We start from the raw sequence: 20,417 nt of genomic DNA, 5'->3' as shown, positions 1-20,417 counted from the left end.
ATGTCTGCTACAGCAACGACTTATCGACCTTAAGGTTTGTCTTTTTAGCTCAGCTTTCACTCCAAACTTTAACTGCATAAAGTAATATAAATATGATTGTTGGACAAGAATGGGCAGTAAGTTTTAAGAAATGAGTACAGAAAATATCTATTTAAAATCGAAATACGGTTTCACTGTATTTTTGACCGAATAAATGCAGCATCAAAGTGCCTTATAAACCTTATAAACTCCAAACATAAGGTAATGTATATTCAAATATGAGAGGTATATATTATATGAGAGGTAAAAGTAATAAGTAATAACAGTTTTTTTAATTGTATTACTTTTTTAATTGTATTAGATGGTTCCCATAATATTCCCTAGGAAAAAAACAAATAAACATAAATTCATACTGTTGAAAAACAAGAGTATCAAACATTGAACTATAAAAGAATGTACACTAGCTCACATAATTTCGATTTTAATGGTATTTTCTTGAATTAGGTTTGAAATTTGAGGACTTTTAATAGAAGACTGCTATCTTTGCAAATCTGTGCATAATTTGTGACACTGTTGAGATTTCCTCAGAAACTCTAAAGGAGATGTGTGATGACAGGAGTATTTGTCAGGAGATAAAATTATAAGCATCATAATAGTCTCTATTCGCTCTCCATTTAATCTCATTGTTTCTTCTTTATGATTTACACTCTGTATAATACACTGTTTTCTGTTTCTGTTCTTTTTCCACACTACCGTATTCATAACACAAAAATGTTAGTCTGATTCTGTGTAGAAGCCAAGGCTATCAATGGTTTTTAATATCTGAGTTTAAATTCACCACAAATAACTATGAATGTGGTGCATCATTTCCTCACTCATCAAAACATTATCTGTCACAAGTGATTTGAATAAACTGTAATTAGTGCCTATAATATGCAAAAACAGATATAATTACAGTGTCTTTGCCAACATGAGCTCCATATTCAGTCCGCTCAGAGAAAGAGGTAAACATTGCAGTTTATGAGTGGGAATGTGATGTTGGTGGTTTTAATCTTTTTTTACTTTTTTGTTCAAGGAACAGCTCTAGTGATCTTTTTTTCATTCTGACATTGTTTCAAACTTGTATGGCTATCTTTCAAGGAACACAAAAGGAAGGGTTTTTTTCAGAATGTAATAACTTTGTATGTGGAACAAAAGTGGTTATTCAGATCAATTCGTACTTTTGCATGTGATGTGGTAAGTTTAAACATGTGTATGCTTAAATAAGATTAGAGAGCTATGGTGGAAAGGAAGACTTAAATTTCTATCAAAGCTTGTATGGCTTTGAGGACATGTAATGCAGTATGTGAGTCGTATGCTATTTTTATGTGTATTCACAACTTGACTTCCCTTGTGTAAAAGAGCAGCATGAACATCCTGCTAAACATCTCCGTTTATTTTCAACAGAAGCAAGGTTTGGAATGACATGAGGTTAATAAATGATCATAGACTTGTCTTTTTTGAGTTGACTATCAAACTCTGTTCCCTTTTGTATTTACTTTTTTTACCCCAAAGGAGTACACTTGGGACTCAGTAGTGCAACACCCAGTGAAAGGGCTGCTATTCTGAGTATGGACAATAACAGGCGCATCAACTCTAGACACATGAAAGTGCCAGAAACTAGGGGTAACCGTGAGAGCTTCAGAGCTTCTGACAGATGATCAAAGAGGTGCTGGAAAAAAGCAAGGAGCAAATTATGTTATCAGTACACCTGGAGGATCTGGACGGCTCACCTGAACACCTAAAACTTTTGTTCTGTCTGCTCCCTGCCTCTCTGCTGACAATGTACTCTAAGACATCTCTGCCCTCTTTTCACAGTACTGATTGAAAACATAATGCCTACTGCAGACCACCACAGTGAAGCAGTGGGGAGGTTTCTATAGAAGTAAAAATGTTATAGAAATCATCAGTCAACAAGGTACTTCTGGAAAAAACTGGACCTAAAAGTCAACAAAAAATAGTAACTGAAACAGCACTAGTTAAATCATCATCTTTAAATAACCCAAAATTGCACAATTTGATTAATGTATGAATGGACAATTTCCTATTCTTGCAGAGCCCAGTTATTATAAATAATGAAAGATAGTGAATACTGGAAAAAATGGTAGTCTTTCTACCACTCTTCTATTCACAAAATAACGAGAGGAGCTTACAAAAATATTTCTAGTATGATAATTTCTGTCATAGCAGCCTTGGTAATACAATGTTAATAACTTAAGACCTAAAATAACATTAAATTATGATGCAAACGCACTATGAGTCGTTCTAAATCCACCCACAATGTAGTATCACAATTTTATACCAAGGATAGACATTAGCTTACTGGGACAGTCTTTAGAAAAAAATTAAGTCTAAATTAAAAGCACAATGTTGTAGTGTATTCACAATATTGGTTACTTTAATTCTATTTGTTATTCTGTCCTAATATAATACTAATATTGAATATATAATACTTTTTTCCCTTCAATACTTAACCCAAAAAACCTTTCTTGAACAACAAATAACATGGAATGTAACATGGAAATATATTGTATATATGAACTAAATTGTCAGTATTGTCAATAGTAGTATTAATAATAATATTAATATTGATAATAATAAAGTTATAATAATGATATGCTGCTTGGATGGCTTAAAAAAAAAGAAGAAAAACAAATGACTGGCTAGTGTCACCTAAAAGTCTTTGCAAAGATTCCCAATATGATGCAGAAGCATACAGTATTTACAAAGCAAACATTTGCCACTAAGTTGGTTCTGCTGTCATATTGTTCCACCAAAGAAAATAAAGGGCTAGGAAATTTCCTGCATGTTTCTTGAAATGCCAAATTTAAGAGTAATAGCAACCCATTTATTTAAATATGTTGGCTGACTGACCTATAGAAAATGCAACACACTTAAGTTAGTTGCTGCATATTATAGGTAAACAAATGAATCAAAGCACAGCAGTTGTGCCTTTGATTTCTGAAGACACATTATTGGCACCTAACATAAGTGCTTCAGCTATGGATGCTAAACAACTGGTTGCAAAATCCTCCCTCACATATTGGCTTCACAGTAGTTATCTCCTGCAGCGCAGCTGTTTGAAGAAAAAGCTGAGAGCACAGTCAATGAGTCTCAGCATTGCCCAGAATGGGCACCGATACAGTTTGAGCGGGTGCGTAGGTGGAAATGGATAATCATTTCCTTCCCAAAAGACAGCAAATGGGGACAAGTCAGCTTTTTTAACCTCTATGCATTGATTGTTGAGACTGGCCATGTGGTAGGCGTACAGTATAATAAAACACTCAGGCATGTTGAGTGCAAGCTTTGGTGTGGAGATTGGAGATGGTATGAAACAAAAGCCTTCCGGTAAGAGTATGACACTGCACAGGATGAGACTGTGAGCACTTACAGCTTCTTGCAATCCAGAAACCTCTGACATTTCTGACAAGTTAACAAAAGCTTTGGTATTTCTTCCAGCAAGTTCAGCCAAACAAAGGGTCAATGTGGGGCACAACCTTGCACTAGCATTAAATTATTTAATTTCTGCCAAAAACAGAATTGTCAGACCTCACCCTGATGTCTCTTTGTCCAGACCAAACTTGAACTCTTTCAATTTTTCGCTCATCCAGGCTTGTTAAACACTTCGCTGTGCCTCTATGTTCAAGCTATCTATCTATATATCTTGAATATAGATAGAATACATATATAACTGAATTTGAAGGGTTACTTATAAATGAATATTTGAATAAACAAATTGAAGGAAAAATAAACATATAAAAATGTATGCATTTAGCAGACGCTTTTATCCAAAGCGACTTACATTGCATTCAAGCAAACAACTTTCGCCTAACATGTGTTCCTTGGGATTCAAACCCCCAACCTTGCGCTTGCTAATGCAATGTGACACCACTTGAGCTACAGGAACACAGGAAAACTCAAATTGTGAAGCTCATGTGTTAAATAAATTAAATGCCCACAGACTGAAGTAGTTTAAGTCTTTGGTTATTTTAATTGTGATGATTTTGGCTCACATTTAACAAAACCCCACTAAATCTCGATCTCAACAAATTAGAATACTTCATAAGACCAATTAAAAAATAAAATAATATAAAATAAAAACATTTTAGTGATTTGTTGGCCTTCTGAAAAGTATGTTCATTTACTCAATACTTGGTAGGAGCTCCTTTTGCTTTAATTACTGCCTCAGTTCAGCGTGGCATGGAGGTGATCAGTTTGTGGCACTGCTGAGGTAGTATGGAAGCCCCGGTTTTCTTTGACAGTGGCCTTCAGTTCATCTGCATTTTCTGGTCTCTTGTTTATCATTTTCCTCTTGACAATACCCCATAGATTCCCTATGGGGTTCAGGTCTGATGAGATTGCTGGCCAGTCAAGCACACCAACACCATGGTCATTTAACCAACTTTTGGTGCTTTTGGCAGTGTGGGCAGGTGCCCAAATCCTGCTGGAAAATGAAATCAGCATCTTCAAAAAGCTGGTCAGCAGAAGGAAGCAAAATTTCTTGGTAAACGGGTGCAGTGACTTTAGTTTCCAAAATACACAATGGACCAACACCAGCAGATGACCAGTGTTGGGCAAGTTACTCTGAAACTGTAATCAAATGACTGATAATTGATTACTCAATTATCAGTAGACATTATTTTCATAATGTCTACAACTCGTGTGTTATAATCAGAGGAAACGTGGGCATGCAAATTTCAGCACTGCATTGCTCAACGCTGCAAACACTTGTTATAGCCTAAATAGAAACTCTGCATTCACTTGCGCCTGCTAATCGTTTATATTTTTTATTATTTAACGTTGTTTTTGTGCAATAGATGAATAACTATTTATTTGTTTTAGATATTTTATGTTTAGATATTTCTATTTTACTGGAGTCCTGTGAATCATTTATTCTCCCGAATCCTACACACACACACGAGTCTCTGCACTCGCCTATCAAATATTGTCCCACACTGCATTCTGTTGCGTCGGGTCACGCGGGAGGTCTCTAATCCACTGGCACTTGACTTGACAGTGTGTGTGCTACATCCTTTTTACAATCTCTAGATTATAAAACACTGCATTCTGTCAGCAATGTAACGCAGCAGTAACATGTAGAGACCTCGGCTTGTAATTATACTCTAATTACTATTTTGAAAATTATAACGCATTCGATTACTCTGTTACTGAAAAAGTAATAAAATTACAGTAACGCGCTACTAAATAATGCGTTACTGCCCAACACTGCAGATGACATTGCACCCCAAATCTTCACAGACTGTGGAAACTTAACACTGGACTTCAAGCAACTTTGGCTATGAGCTTCTCCACCCTTCCTCCGGACTCTAGGACCTTGGTTTCCAAATGAAATACAAAACTTGCTCTCATCTGTAAAGAGGTTTTGGACCACTTGGCAACAATCCAGTTCTTCTTCTCCTTAGCCCAGGTAAGACGCCTCTGACATTGTCTGTGGTTCAGCAAATTCCTTGACACGTCTGTGTGTGGTGGCTCTTGATGCCTTGACCCCAGCCTCAGTCCATTCTTTGTGAAGTTCACTCAAATTCTTGAATCGATTTTGCTTGACAATCCTCATAATGCTGCAGTTCTCTCGGTTGGTTGTGCATCTTTTTTTCCACTTTTTCCTTCCACTCAACTTTCTGTTAACATGCTTGGATACAACACTCTGTGAACAGCCAGCTTCTTTGGCAATGAATGTTTGTGGCTTACCCTCCTTGTGAAGGGTGTCAATGAGTGTCTTCTGGACAACTGTGAGATCAGCAGTCTTCCCCATGATTGTGTAGCCTAGTGAACCATACTGAGAGACCATTTTGAAGGATCAAGAAACCTTTTCAGGTGCTTTGAGTTGATTAGTTGATTGGCATGTCACCATATTCTGATTTGTTGAGATGGTGAATTGGTGGGTTTTTGTTAAATGTGAGCCAAAATCATCACAATTAAAATAACCAAAGACTTAAACTACTTCTGTCTGTGTGCATTGAATTTATTTAATACACAAGTTTTACAATTTGAGTTGAATTATTGAAAGAAATGAACTTTTCCACGACATTCTAATTTATTGAGAAGCCCGGTAAAAAATTGATGTCATAATCAGAAATGTAGCCACATGCGATACTTGATAAATAATATTTGATGAAATACGTCTAAGATGAGAAAGCGCTTGACTCACATACTGTGAAGTGTCCACTGGTGCCACATCCACAGCATTAGTGAAGTTATTCATAAGCACAGCATCAAATTCCTGCAGCCCAGCACTAGTGTGCACAACATGATCCTTCACAAAGATGCTGACAGCACGCAGCATGAAGGAAACAAACAAGTGCATGTGAATGTAGTTCCTAGTGCAGTGGAGACGCCTGAAAACACAAAGAAATACAGAATTATAAATATGGTATACCTCAAAAACAATATGCATTTAAGGAATTGAGGAAAATAAAGGTTTTCCTCAATTCTAAGGGAGATTGCATGAACCATCACAATGTCATTGTGGGTTTTGTTTCTTTTGCTTTTTTAGGCTTGAAATAAATCAAATCATTTGGCGAAGTGATATGGACATGTGATGCGGTGAATACCTGCCTGGAATCAGATTCAAGCATTCAACTGTCCCGAAAGGGATTTTGGTACAATTAGATTTATTCAGTGCTCACTGCACTGCATTCTGGGATTGCTTTATCCATGAAGGGTAACATAATAAGATGTTTCATATTTTAGATTCTTGAATATTTTAAGATCGTTAACATTGAAACTGTGCCTATGATGGCTTTATATTCTCTCTAGATAGGTAGCGCATTAGTTTTTCTAAGAACGCCACAGTGTACTGAAGGAGAGTGTGTCTTCGTCTTCTGTTTGTGTTTATGATTAGCGTTAGAAAAAGCACTACATGTTGAGGGCAGGCTTGACTCCTGTACTTCAACACCACTTCGGCTGCCACTTTCAAAAATTCGCCTCAGGAGCAAATGCATTGACAGGTGTATTTTGTCAGCAATTAGTGCGGTCATCCACTGCATCAGACACGTCCAAGTGCAAGAACACTTACATATTCTACTGCAGTGATGGGCAACTTTGATAGTGACGAGGGGCAGCTTTTTTACTCCTTTATACCAAGGGTTCAGATTACTAATCCAAGTCCACACACCTTTTACACCGTTTTACTCAATTTCCTTTTTATTGAAGGAAATTAAAGTATAACTAATATAAATTGTTTTTAAAGATTTTATTAACTATAAAACTTGTGCAGTTTTGCTAATTCAGAAGAAAACTTTGTTGTCCGTGGGCAGAAACACGGCAGTAGCTGGGGTTCAGGTTGCACCAGTGGGCCCTGTTTGAAAGTGTTAATCTGTTTGTTCGTTCTATTTATTTATTTGTGCTGTTTACACAATGTCTACGTTTTTTCAGGTTTGTAGGTGTCCAGGTACAGAACCTGAATAATAAAATCTAAAATAGCACTGCATAGTCTTTACTGTAAAAATTAAATAAATAGTCAAACCAAAATTTATTCAGACAACATTTCTAACACCGTCACAGTTTATTTGCTATAGTTTAGAAAATTGTTATAAAATATGACAAGAACTCAGAGTTAAACTGTCTCAGAACAAATTAATCTTGATAATGTCTGATAACATTGATAGAATGGTATGAAATGAATTACAATGGACGAAAACGTACACTTTCAAAAATGATGGCGTGGCTGCCCACATGATCTCTGCATATCCTTGATGACTGTGTAACCGTATCATGTCTCTGTCGAGTATGTGGCTGTATTTGTTTTGGCATGACTCCCAATCGACATTTTCGGCCGCCTTGTAATCATTAGTTACTTTGAGTAACAATTCCACCTCATCATCGGTCCACACAAAGACATCATTGCTTTTCCTCACCATCATGCTCATTGTTGAACCTGCCAGTGACTAGCAACCAACTTCTTGTTTACACTTTTACGCGCATGCCCAGTGTGCATGAATGGTCACGTGACATGCGTTTTCGGTTATGTAGTGTAGACGGAGTTGGTTTCTGCAATGCAGCTGAAATGCCAGTGTAAAAATGGATCGTTTTAATTCTAAAACGCCAATTTAAAATGAAAGTCAAAAGTATCAATTATTATATTAATTTATTTTAAATTATTATTTAATTAATTATTATATTAAATAACATATAATATATATCTTAGTGTCTTAATTTTTTTGATTTTTATAATGCATTAGCTTTTTGTCGATCCACTTGTTCACATTCAAAAATATGTAGCAAAAATAGCATATGATCTTATTTCACTTTCAGAACTGCAGAAATATAGTGGTTTCCCCAGTAACTGCAGTACACAAAGCTGACATGGGCCCCTCAAGTTTATTCAGTGAAATCGTAGCCTTTTGAAGTTTAATCGATGTATTACTCCATATTTCAATTCTTGTGTTTCCATCCCCAAAGACCTCTTATAATTTATACTTTTTGTACCATTTAAGAGCTTTCATGGCCTTAAATGTAAACAATTTAACTAAATATGTTTTAAGGACCCGCGGAAACCCTAATAAGAACATAGTTCAGTGCAAACATTTTTGTCATGCATTTGGCAAAAAAACTTTTGTTAACTATAAATTTTGACACACGGCATCATATTATGGTAAGGGCGTAACATTTCCGTCACACGTTTGAGGCATTCGGCTAATCACAATGCAACAGATAGCTGGCCAATCAGACCACACCTCACATTCAGAAGTAGGGGTGTAACGATACACCAATGCCACGGTTTGGTCCGGTTTACGGTTTTGGAGCCACGGTTCGGTCCGGTTTGGTTTGGTTCGGTTTGCTGTGGGGGCAGGGTTCATGTCATTTTACCAGCAATGCTAAGGAACAATAGATTCACTTAACTTAATAATAACAACAAAAATAACTTGACTTTTTCTTTATTAACTTTGGCTTCACATTTTTAGTGCAGTCAGCATACCTGAGTAAACAAAAATGAAATAAATACTTCCAATGTATCTAGTCAGAATAAAACATGTATCTCTTTAGTGCAGTCAGCTTATCTGAGTAAACTAAAGTTAAATATATTATATAGATATGAAGACATTTGATATGACAAACATTACAGGTTGCAGGAGTGCCCGGCTCCACTGGAAATAACTTTCCAAACAGTTCAGAGATAGGTGCCTTTTTTGCTGGAGGATCATCACTGCTGGATGCCATATCTAACTGCTCCTCTGAGACCAATTTTTATGTCATATTTCAGACGCGGGCCGGGCCTACCGCCTGTTTTATACTTCTCCTTACTTTTTATATTTTAGACATCCATTAATAAGTGATGAAAAAAAATTGCCGCGCTGGTGGAAACAACACGAGACCGTGCTACCGCAACTGTGAAGAGCGACTCAACGGTGTTTAGTGTCCCGCAGCAGCAGCACAGATGAACAGTTCTGCATTCAAGTACACGCAATAGGCTCAAGCTTGCTGCAAAATATCGGAAAAAGTAATTACCATAAATGTGACAGTGGTAAATAGTAAGGAGATATTTGAATTATTTACTAATAAACTAGTGTTTTCTGAGTCTGTGTCGCAAGGATGAAGTTGTCTGTCTCGCAATTTCCTCATTAGACGCGCCAAGAAGAGAATCTTCACAGATTTTGATTATAAAGAGACATTTTGTTTTAGATTTATTTTATTTCGTTAAAAGTAGTCATTTACAGCTTTCTATAGATATATTTATTATGTCTGTGAGGCATGTTTTCACTGAGTGTTGGTTCATTTTATATCCGTCCTTCTCAACAACGGAAAAATCAGTACTGGTCCTGCGTATCCTGCGTATACAGTAGTAACCGAGTGTGACGCTCACTACCAAGTTACGTGACATCACATGCACTTGGAAAACATTAACTTTGGAATATAATATTTAGAACAGCATTTAAAAAGCTCTTATTAGTTGTTACCAATACAATTTAATCAAATGTATGGAAATAAAATTGATTAAATTAATAGATTAGTTAGTAAGAGATAAGTGACATTAACCTCAACAATGGGCAGCAGGGGGCGTGAGAGTACCGCGGTACGCCACGAGAGTTCCGCGATTCGTATCGTGGGTGGTGTATTGCGATCTTTCGGTTCGGTTTGTAATATCGTTACACCCCTAATTATAATATATATTTTAATATGTATAGCAATTGAAATATACCATCTATTTCCCAGAGAGACCGAATGCAATTATGTGAAAGTTGCGCACTGGGAGATGGGTCAAAGACGTTAAGATGTCTGCATCAAAAGAAATGTACAAAAGTGATTTTGTGTCCATAGAAAGCACATTAAATGTAAGTAAAATGTCTACTTTTAAGGTTTCAAATAAGTTTTTGGAGAATAAAATGTCAGAATTTGGTTGAAAAAATGTTACATTGTCATTCAGTGTAACACAATATTTATGCAAAAATTCAAACAACATACTTATTCTGATGTGTACATATTAAAATATCTAAAAGAATAATGGAGCATACTAAATTTTATTGTTTTTTAAATTAGTACAAAATTCTTACTGACAAATGGGCAAAACCTAGGATAGTGGCAAATGTTAAAAATTTAAAATTACAACTCATTAGTATTTGGGGTGAAAGTAATTAGTCTTTTAATATGTCATAAATAGATTTTTGTTGTAAATATGCCTGACAAGATTGTTACACTGAATGACATTTTACTGGGTGTCTTTTGTAAATCAGGGGAAAATGTATGATATTTATTTTTTATGCATTTTTTTTTGGGGGGGGGGGGTGCTACAACAGTTTAAAGCAGTATTACACTCTTTTTTATGCTTAAACACTTTTTTCGTCTTTGTCCCAGATACTTTATTACAATGCTGGCCTTAAAGCTTGAACAATGTATTTGAAATTTGAAAGGATGCACAGTTGATGGAAACAGATAAAGGATGTATAGTGGATTATAATGGATGCATTGATATTAATCTACAATATGTATATAAAAAAAAAATGTCAGCATGCATATAAACAATCAAACTAAATCACAAGAAAGAGAAAAAAAAATATTTCCAAGATTGCACTTGTCTTTCTTTTCAAATTGGTTTGAATTAACCTGTAAGCGATAATTCTGATAGATTCTCTGCTTGCCTGCGCTGCAATTAATATTGACATTTTGTACTATTAGTTAAATGCACATATTTTGAAAACCGAGCCACCAGGGGCGCTGGGCTGGGGGTAAAACCAGTACTGATTACCAGGGCCCCAAAGGAAGAGAGGGCCCTTGAAAAGTCTGGAATATATATTTTCATGGGGAGGGGGGCCCATTAGCACTGCCTATGCATAGGGCCCGGGATCTTGTGCAGCGCCCCTGCGAGCCACTATTTATGTATCTTCATCCATAAGTAGATTGTCGATCAATTTAATTATCTTTTTTTTAGTGGTCTATCTTCAACAGAAAATGAGAAAACGTGAGAAGGCACTTCCTTTACTGTGTAAATAGTATTGGCATGTGACATCTAACGGCACATTCTCAATGAACTCAAGATGCATCCAACGAGCTGCTAATGGAGCATTAAGTACAGAGAGAGAGAAACAGACATAGCAGCGCTGATTCTCATTTGTGGAATTACAGTATGATATAAATAGAAGTATAATATTTGACTTGAGGGTGTAAGAAAACTATTTAAAACATCAAGAAAATTATTTTCCTTGAAGTTATGAGAAGTAAATAGATTCAAATTTAGTTACTCACCTGAAGTATCCAATAATAAAGATAGCCACTAGAAGAGAGCTGAAGGAAACTGCATAGCCCACTGTGTACATGATGTGCAGCCTTTCAAAAAAGACCTGCTGTGGGGACAAAGACATAGCGTGTCAAATCACGAGAGATCTCGGTCCATTAAAGACAAATGACTGTAATGTAGCTTACTCTCTTTTTGTTGGATTCTGGGGATTTGATGCATTCAGTGTAGTTGACCCAGCTCTTGTTTGAGCTTTCTGCAAGCACCCAAGAACCATTAGAGTCACACCTCCTGTAAGCGTGTCCTGAAAGATTGATAAAAACTTTGTTGAACATGAACTTTGCTTGTTTGGAATACTAGCATACTGTACAGTAGCTATGCTGCCTATAAACTGTAAGAAATAGTATGCAAAACATTATCCAATAATAAAAGTTTGAAACTGTAGTAAATATTATTTAATTTTATTTAATAACAAGGCAAAAAAAACTACAGATGATAAGAAATTTTTCAAACCTGCATGGTTGAAATCGTAGATGTATCTGGGGCAGGGAGTCTTGGTCAGGGTTCCAGGGAAGCCTTGAGGCCAGCATATCAGACCATCCCACTCTGGGACACAAACACCAACTGAGAGCAAAACAGTTTCAGAGCAGAGATGTCAATTCACCAAAGGGCAAAATATGAAATCATAGAATCTTGCAGCATAACGTGACTCTATTTCATTCCTTCCTGATATTTAGAGTAGATTCCATAGCAAGACAAACATGAAATGAGCTACAGTAAAGGCCTTGTATGAAATTGTCATACATCCTTCCCATCTTCAAATAAATCATGTTTCCCTTTGGATAAAAGCTGGGCATGGATATTGTATTATATCCAACTAGCATGGAATAACATGATGCCACAAGTGTGCTTCTGTAATAAATTAATTGTTTAATTACATTATGTATACTGAACTTGGTCAATGTACTTATCATTAGGGTTGCAAAAAAAATGTGAACCTTTCCAGTAAATTTTGGAAATATTCCAGGGATTTTTGGAAAGTTTCTGGAAATTTACCAGAAGTTTTCCACCCCTTTTGCAACCCTACTTATCGTTTTGTGCTAAAACAATCAAGCAATTTATAAATATATCAATGACTGTAATGATTTCTGCTGAAATAAACAGATGGGGAGCTGATACAATTAATGTCAGATAGTTGAAGACATTGAAAAAAATCAGCAAAAGTTTCAACAGAGTCAGTTCAGCAGCCGCAGATTTCTGCCAGCTTCAGACCACATAAGCAATGAAGCGTTAGACATGAAGTGCTTTCAATATATTCCTTCGGAATGATTCAAAAGAAGTCTTGTGCAGTTCTGATACTATTTAAAGTCAACATGAAACAGTAATTTGTTATCCATTAATGTGACATTTAACAAGTGAAACATGAAACAAGAAGATAGTGTAAGATGGAACTTGATTTCATCCATCAAAAATGATGCAAAATCATGAAAACTCCTGAAACGTAGCTTCAACATTTTGACATTTCAGCATGTCAGGTTCAATTATTACACAACCTCCTGGTCACAGGAACATGCGATGTAACTACAACCTTTTGTTATTTCAAATTTGTGCATTCACAAATTTTTGGGGCCATAAAAGTTTAAAAGTGTGATTACATTAGTGAAATTTCAGATAAATGTTATAGACAAAAAAGGTCCATTGTCTTCTGTCAATAGTGTAGCAATGTATGAAACACACAGTTCACAGAAAAGTCACTTTCAAACCAAGCAGGTTTCTTTTGGCCAATGAGTTAAATTCACATGACCAACCCATTGCGAAATCTGAAATCTTTTGCCCTCTCACAATATCGCATGGATTCCTATTGAAATGACAATGGTAAATGTGACAGCACATTAAGCTAATATAATTTAATTTTAGGAACATGTTAAGATGTTAACATGTTGTATTATAGTTTAAGGTTTAATTGTAAAATGATGTTTAGCACATGCACTAAAGCAGACAAAAATAAAAAAACTGATTTTGATATTTTAAGAATAAAAATATCAGATTGTTCTTTTTTTATCTCATACCCTAGGTGATGTCACCTGCTGACCTCTCTTTAGAAAATACTTATGTATGAATAAAGCAAGGTAAATTTGAATTTACGTTAATTTATTTTGGCAGATTTAAGCTCAGAAACCAAAAGAACACGTTCACATTATAAAATTAGTCATAACTATACTAAACATTTCTCCTAGTCCAGATTAGCTCTAATCAATCCAGACGTGTCGTCATGCACCAGTTTGAAAACTAAATATGTTTTGTACTGTAGATAACAGTCATTGCACCCATGTCATCTGCACATAATTTCCTTGTACATAATATAACTATTTTTATATCCTTGAATTACGCATAACCCTATAACCTATGATGCTAAGATTAAAGGGAGATGGGAGTAAGCCAAGTTAATATTTTGAGTTGCCAGGTCACTACTGATAAAACGACCAGGAAGGCCATTATAATGATTAATCTCCAACAGAGCTTTTTTCTCTGTTCTGCCTTATCACTTGTGACAAGTTTATAATGAAGCTAAATTAATTAGCAAACTGTGCAGTGCCTAACCAAGAGTTGCCCCTAAGAAACTGCCCCGTCTCATTAGCAGTACATCTTCATTTACGTCGACAAACCTCATGTGACTGAGCTGACTCATTCAAGCTTTATGCAAAACATGTTTTGGCACAGATGATGATGGTCATACTTCTGGTGAATATGTTACTATTTCTAGATGAACTGTGGTGTGCAACAACAGTAGTTGAAGTGGAGAACTGGAAAGGACATTTAATTGAAAGCTGTGTGAAAGAAACGTAGAGTGGAAACGGTATCTACAGTACCTGTAGGGTCATCTGTGGAGATCTTCTGTTGACACTGCAGCTTCTCATCCAGCAGCATCTGCACCTGTTCTTCAGCTGTAATCTCATCTTCACCTGCCTGTCCAACACAAAATGCTTGTTTTTATTTCTTCATTGTGTACTGAATCTTCTAAAGCCATCAGATAGCTTTATCTGAGGAAGTTATTTGCAAATCTCAGCCTATCAAGGCATATTTGAGATGAATTATGAAACTCCATTGATTCACAAGTAAGATGTAAAGTCTCTTTCTCACTTAAAATGATCACATTGTTCTTTTTGTCATTTCCTTTTACTTTCATTGTATGGAAAACAACAGACAGAAACTTGCTGCTAAATATGTGAAAAGAATTTCATACACTTAGGAGTGATGTAAGGATGAGAAAATAATTACAGATTTTTCAAAAAAGGCCTCATTCCCTTATCAAAAGAAGACTGCATTATGTAAAACTGAGTGTTGGTGTGGTTATCAAAGGGTTAGTGATGACTTTCTCTCTCCGTTTCATTTCGGGTTGCTTAAATGAGTCTGCAAGACAGTGAGAAGAGTTGAACTTCTAAATACCCTGAGGAGATGAAAGAAATTAAAAGATTCACTCTCTGTAATGATGAAAGAAAGATTTTCAATTAATGTAAAAGTGTATCAGAAGGGTATTGGAGCTATCACTTCGACCTCAATTAAAGTCATTTTCTCAGTCATGCAAAGCAAAGGTACAGTTGTGAGCATTGCAATTTTAGCATTTTGCGGGAGGATATTGAAATGCTGCTGGATCAAAAAATTTAATTGGTTATGAAATATAACATGAATTATAGCTGAATGGAAATGCACCCATTAATCTCTTACCTTTGTATTCTTCACATATAATAAAAGTGTTTCATAAAAAGATAGGTTAAAGGTTGGAGAGGGGTGGGTTTAGGTATCAGGGGGCCTAAATAATTTTATCGGGAGTGTTTATAGTCTTTGTGTTTATGTGAGCGCTGCTGCAGTCTTAGGTCCACCCCAAATGCTTTCATTGGTTGAGATGCATGATGACACCCATCCCAAGCAAGTACTGATCAACATCCCACCCCTCCTGTATGGTTTGTCGGTATGTGCATTCAGAGCCAATGAGCAAGGAACTTTCAAAATAATAATAATAACAATAATAAAAACTGCAATAATGCACGACAAATTGCTACGTTCATATTCTACATAACTCTATATAGTTTGCATCATCAGTAATGTATATACTGAGTTATATATGAGCTTTTTATATTACTGGATTAGTTCACTGAGGCCCATTATGCGATTTTCTCATTACAAGTTACTAGGGAATCCTGGAGTGTGACCTATGAGGGGAACCCAAGTATTACAATCAGCTTCTAACAAAGCAATTCAAAGTTAAGGAAACTAAGCACAGATGTAAACACATCAGCTTTTCCGCTTATATATTGTATACTAGTCCATATCATAACTTCTACTTACCACTTGATCCATTCCTGCAAATTAGTTTTTATGAATGATTGAATTACTTGTGCTGCCTGATTGTTTTGGTTTTCATCAACAGCCGCTTGCGCCACCTGCTGGTGAGTGACTAACAGCAGATGGAGATCATGCATCAGTGCATCGGTGCTCTACTGCTATTTCTGCAGTTCCTGAATGTGCAATGCAGAAATTTCTGGCAAATGTGAACCACTCAATTTGTGAAAGCGAATTTGTAAAGTAAAATAAAATAGACAGGTGAAACCTGTTGAACTCAGTCAGTCAGTGATTTTATGAGGCATTTCTAGAATAAATAAATAGTAAATAAATAATGGCTTGGATACACCCACTTAGATCAGTGGTTCTCGACCAGGGAAGGCCACAGAATAACTTATTTAAATGAATGTATTCAAAATCATTTAAATCAAACTCTAATCACAGTTAAAATGCAAAAAAATAAATAAATAATAATAATAATCGAGGAACTTTCCTGCCATACCATGGGTGCCACTGACGCAATGATATTACACAGCACCAAAAAATAGGCTACCATTGGAAGTTAGCTGTGGACTATTTTCAGGCGCTGCGTAATATCATTGCGCCTGCTGCACCTAAGGTACGGCAGCAAAGTTCCTCAATTATTATGCCAGAATGAGAGTATAGTTCCTAGCCATATCGGATGATTTAGACAATCACATTTATGTATGCATTAATGACTTGCTAATTTATTACTGTACCTTGCTGGCAATGTAGTGGGAATAAGTCTCAGTTGTTTAAAGGTAATAATTAACGTGCACAAACATGCAATATGACCAAGCTGACCCTCATGGAAAATAAATTCTTGTATTTTTTTTTAAAATTACAATTGAACTACTGATGTCACATGGACTATTTTACTGATGTCCTTACTATGTTTCTGGACCTTGATTGTGGTAGTGCCCCTGCTGTCTATGGGAGTGTCAAAGAGCTCTCGGAATGCATCAAAAATATCTTAATTTGTTTTCTGAAGATAAACGAAGCTCTTACGTGTTTGAGAAGACTTGAGGGTGAGTAATTAATCACAGAATTTTCTTTTTTGGGTAAACTATCCTTTTAATGCATGAACAAATGCACATGCCACTGAAGTTTGTTTTTATGTGTCATTTCACCCACTGCACATGTGCCTGCATTTACTGGTCTGGAATGACAGAACAAGGGTGAACAATGCTTCAACAACATATAATGACAAGCTAAAAAAAATGTGTGCATATTGTATAGATTCTATATCCACTGTAAAAAATAAATAATAATAAATAAAAAATATGAAATATGGAGTTGTTACCTTATTTCCACTCTATATGGTCAGGTTGATTCAGTCATATTAAATAATATTATTGAGTTAAATTCACAAGGCACATATTATTTCACCTGACAATACATTTTTATAGTGCAGGCAGTAGCAACGCTTTATAAAGTATAATCAGGATTATTAGTTTAGGAGAGATGAAAAGGGCTATGAAACACACCAAGCTTTTATTAAAACCTTCACTGCTCAATTCCAGTTCTCAGAGGCTGATATTAGAGATGAGCATTGCAGAAGTTGGCTGTGAACCTGAATCATAGTTCAGTCAATATCTGACTGCATGTGTACAGTCTCACACATATCATGAAAAACATGCTTCATGTAGGAACGTCTCTACACTGAATCAACTGTCTTATTCAGCAAAAGAGAGTTAAGGATCAGATTAAGAAAACCTCATTTGCACTTTATTGAGAAACCATGTAGTTTCAACAAAAATATAGCAGAAGGACCATTCCCATTTAAACTTGGATTATGAATAAAAAGTAAAACACATACACAAGTTTTTTTAAGCATATAATAATAATGACAGATCTAGAATCAAAATAGACTGATACCCATACATACATGAATACATAGCTACATACATATATACATAATGTGTTTAGATAAAAGTGTATGGTAAATGCTGAGGTTGAAATCAAACAGACAGGTCTGCAATTGTTCAGTCAAATCGACTACCAGCTTTTACAGATAGTTTGCTTTAATGAAATTTCTTTGATTATCATCTACCATAAAAACTCAAAATGGATTTCCGCATAAAATAACACAAAAGACGTCTTAAACGTACTGTATATGCAGTATGTACTACTGAGTTGTTTCAGTGTAAAGAAAAAAAATTGTCATGACACTGTATAGACCCAGTGTCTTACCTGAGCATCAGCTAATGTCCAGAACAGAACCACTTTGGCGAAGTTCCACAGGAGACAATCCCTCATGTTTCTGAAGCGAAGCTTTTGTCGAGATAACAAGCAATCTTCGTCCCTTATGACTTTGTGCATCTCCTCACACATCCCAACGACCATGATCTGTTGATGTCATCGGTTAAATTCATCCTTAATTCTCCCCGAAATATTTTCTTCAGTTTCGAATAAAAAGCACTAAATCACAAGACGTCGTGGTTCTTTGATGTTCAAATACGTTCACATCTCCTTTACAGAAAAAACTTAAAATGAAAGCAGCTGAAAGTTTGCAAGTATACTCCACGAAGAAAGCCCTTCGGTCAGTTCTGCTGGCGGACTCACACAGTGAATGAGACGCTCCTCCTGTCACAGAAAGCGAGTTTGACTCACACTTACTGATGGGCGGATCGATCTCAAAATATCTATAATAGCCTAGTGAGGTTGACACGGGCGTTGGAAGCGACACATGCGCTGCGGTTGCTCGGCTCTCCCGCTGCAACCTTCTGCACTTGTGCAGCACATGTATCGCGATGATTGGTCAATAATATCGACACTAAGAGTTTTAACTAGTGCGTTCTTCATTTATTTTATTCTCGAATTAATGTGTATCAAGACCGCGAAAGTGTAAACACTAATCATATGAAAAAACCAGGGGCGTAGATTACGCGGATTAGTAACACCCCCCCCCCCCCCCCTTAAATATTATGGAAATTCGTCCCCAGCACTTTTTCAGTCAAATGTGTTCGCATAGATGTTTTCAAGAGCTGGTTTGAATAAATATTGATTTAAACTCAAAGAGACAGGATAGTCTGCGCATGACCTGATATTTTATTCGGACCCAGAAGCGCTAAACTCTTCTGCAGTGTGTTTCATTCATCCTCGAAGCCGGAGCGCGCTCTCGCGCATAAAGTCATATCAGGAAACTCCTAACATGGGCAACAGCGTCCAGCTATCGCTGTATGAAAAAAGTTGTTTTGACAGAAGAACTGAAACTTATGGAAACACGAAGATATTAATATACGATCGCGACAATATATGGTTTTTCATATATATGTCATCTCCAGCAGGTGATACATACAGTATATCAACAAAACAGTGCTAATTGACATAGATTTATTACAGTATAGAAACTATTCTGCCTTACATATGTGATAAATAAGTGTTTGTAGTATATTAAAAAATCATTATTATTTGTTATTGTCAAGCAGTTATAGATTTCTAAGCAAATTAAAAGCTAGAAATTAGAGAATAATTAAAGTTGCCTATAGTATCCACTACCAGTCAAGTCTCTTGTGTTCACCAAGCCTGTATTTATTTGATCCAAAGTACAGCAAAACAGTAAACTGATTTTTTTTTACTAGACTAGAGATTTTAAAGCTTGCTAAATAAAAGTATTCATAATAACAAAAGGTCAGCCTGGTGATCAACAAGCTTGAGTTATGATTTACATTAAGTGAACATACTTCAGACATTTGAGCATATTTTAGTGTTAATAAACTAAATTACTTGTAGTAACCCTATCCATAGTCAACTAATTTTTGCATAATTTCTTAGGAAAACCCCTCATGAGGAAAAAGTACTACCAGTGGGCTGGATGTCAATATAACGTCAGGTTGATGTTGCACATGACATCAGAGTCAGACAGATGTTATATTTAAGTTGAGAATAAAAATCAGGTTGATGTCAGTATTTGACACCAATGTGGCACTGACTTAACTTTGAGGTTTGGTTACACAACCTAAAAACAACAAATGTCAATGTCAGCTAATGTCAGTATTGGACATCAAATTAACATTGACATGAAACTTTGAACTGACATGGAATTTTGGTCACCTGACCAAACCAGTATTTAAGCTAATATCAATGATTCATGACATTGTGTGCCTGCTGGGCTGTGACTCAGTAACAGTAGCAGATGGTAATGTGAAAAAAAGTAGTGTCCTGTAATCTAATGTTCTTTCAAAAAAGCAGGGTCCATCTTTGCATCCACCTTCAGTCTCTTACTAAATTCTGTGGAACTTCTGGCTTTATACATGAGATGTGTTATATATTCTGCTTTGGTATCCGATTGTTCAAACCACAGGGAGGTTCAGTGAAATGAATAACTCATAAGTAAAATCACCAT

The 20,417-nt window shown here is 36.0% G+C and overlaps 1 protein-coding gene across 1 annotated transcript in view; it reads right to left on the bottom strand.

Moving 5' to 3' along the window:
* The window catches only part of pth2ra (parathyroid hormone 2 receptor a), a 58,480-nt gene extending 39,916 nt beyond the window's left edge, over window positions 1-18,564 (bottom strand). The window contains exons 1-6 of the mRNA XM_059499357.1: window positions 18,263-18,564; window positions 14,578-14,674; window positions 12,221-12,331; window positions 11,896-12,011; window positions 11,719-11,816; window positions 6,188-6,374 (exon numbers count right to left, since the gene is read on the bottom strand). Coding sequence (XP_059355340.1) covers window positions 6,188-6,374; window positions 11,719-11,816; window positions 11,896-12,011; window positions 12,221-12,331; window positions 14,578-14,674; window positions 18,263-18,415 — 762 coding nt within the window. The 5' untranslated portion in view covers window positions 18,416-18,564. The remainder of the gene's footprint in view (window positions 1-6,187; window positions 6,375-11,718; window positions 11,817-11,895; window positions 12,012-12,220; window positions 12,332-14,577; window positions 14,675-18,262) is intronic.
* Between the last annotated feature and the right edge of the window lie 1,853 nt (window positions 18,565-20,417).

This window comes from Carassius carassius, chromosome 19, assembly GCF_963082965.1.
Source record: "Carassius carassius chromosome 19, fCarCar2.1, whole genome shotgun sequence".
NCBI classification, from domain to species: domain Eukaryota; kingdom Metazoa; phylum Chordata; class Actinopteri; order Cypriniformes; family Cyprinidae; genus Carassius; species Carassius carassius.
Note: the sequence above shows the minus strand (reverse complement) of the source record. Positions and strands in the feature narration are given on the sequence as shown.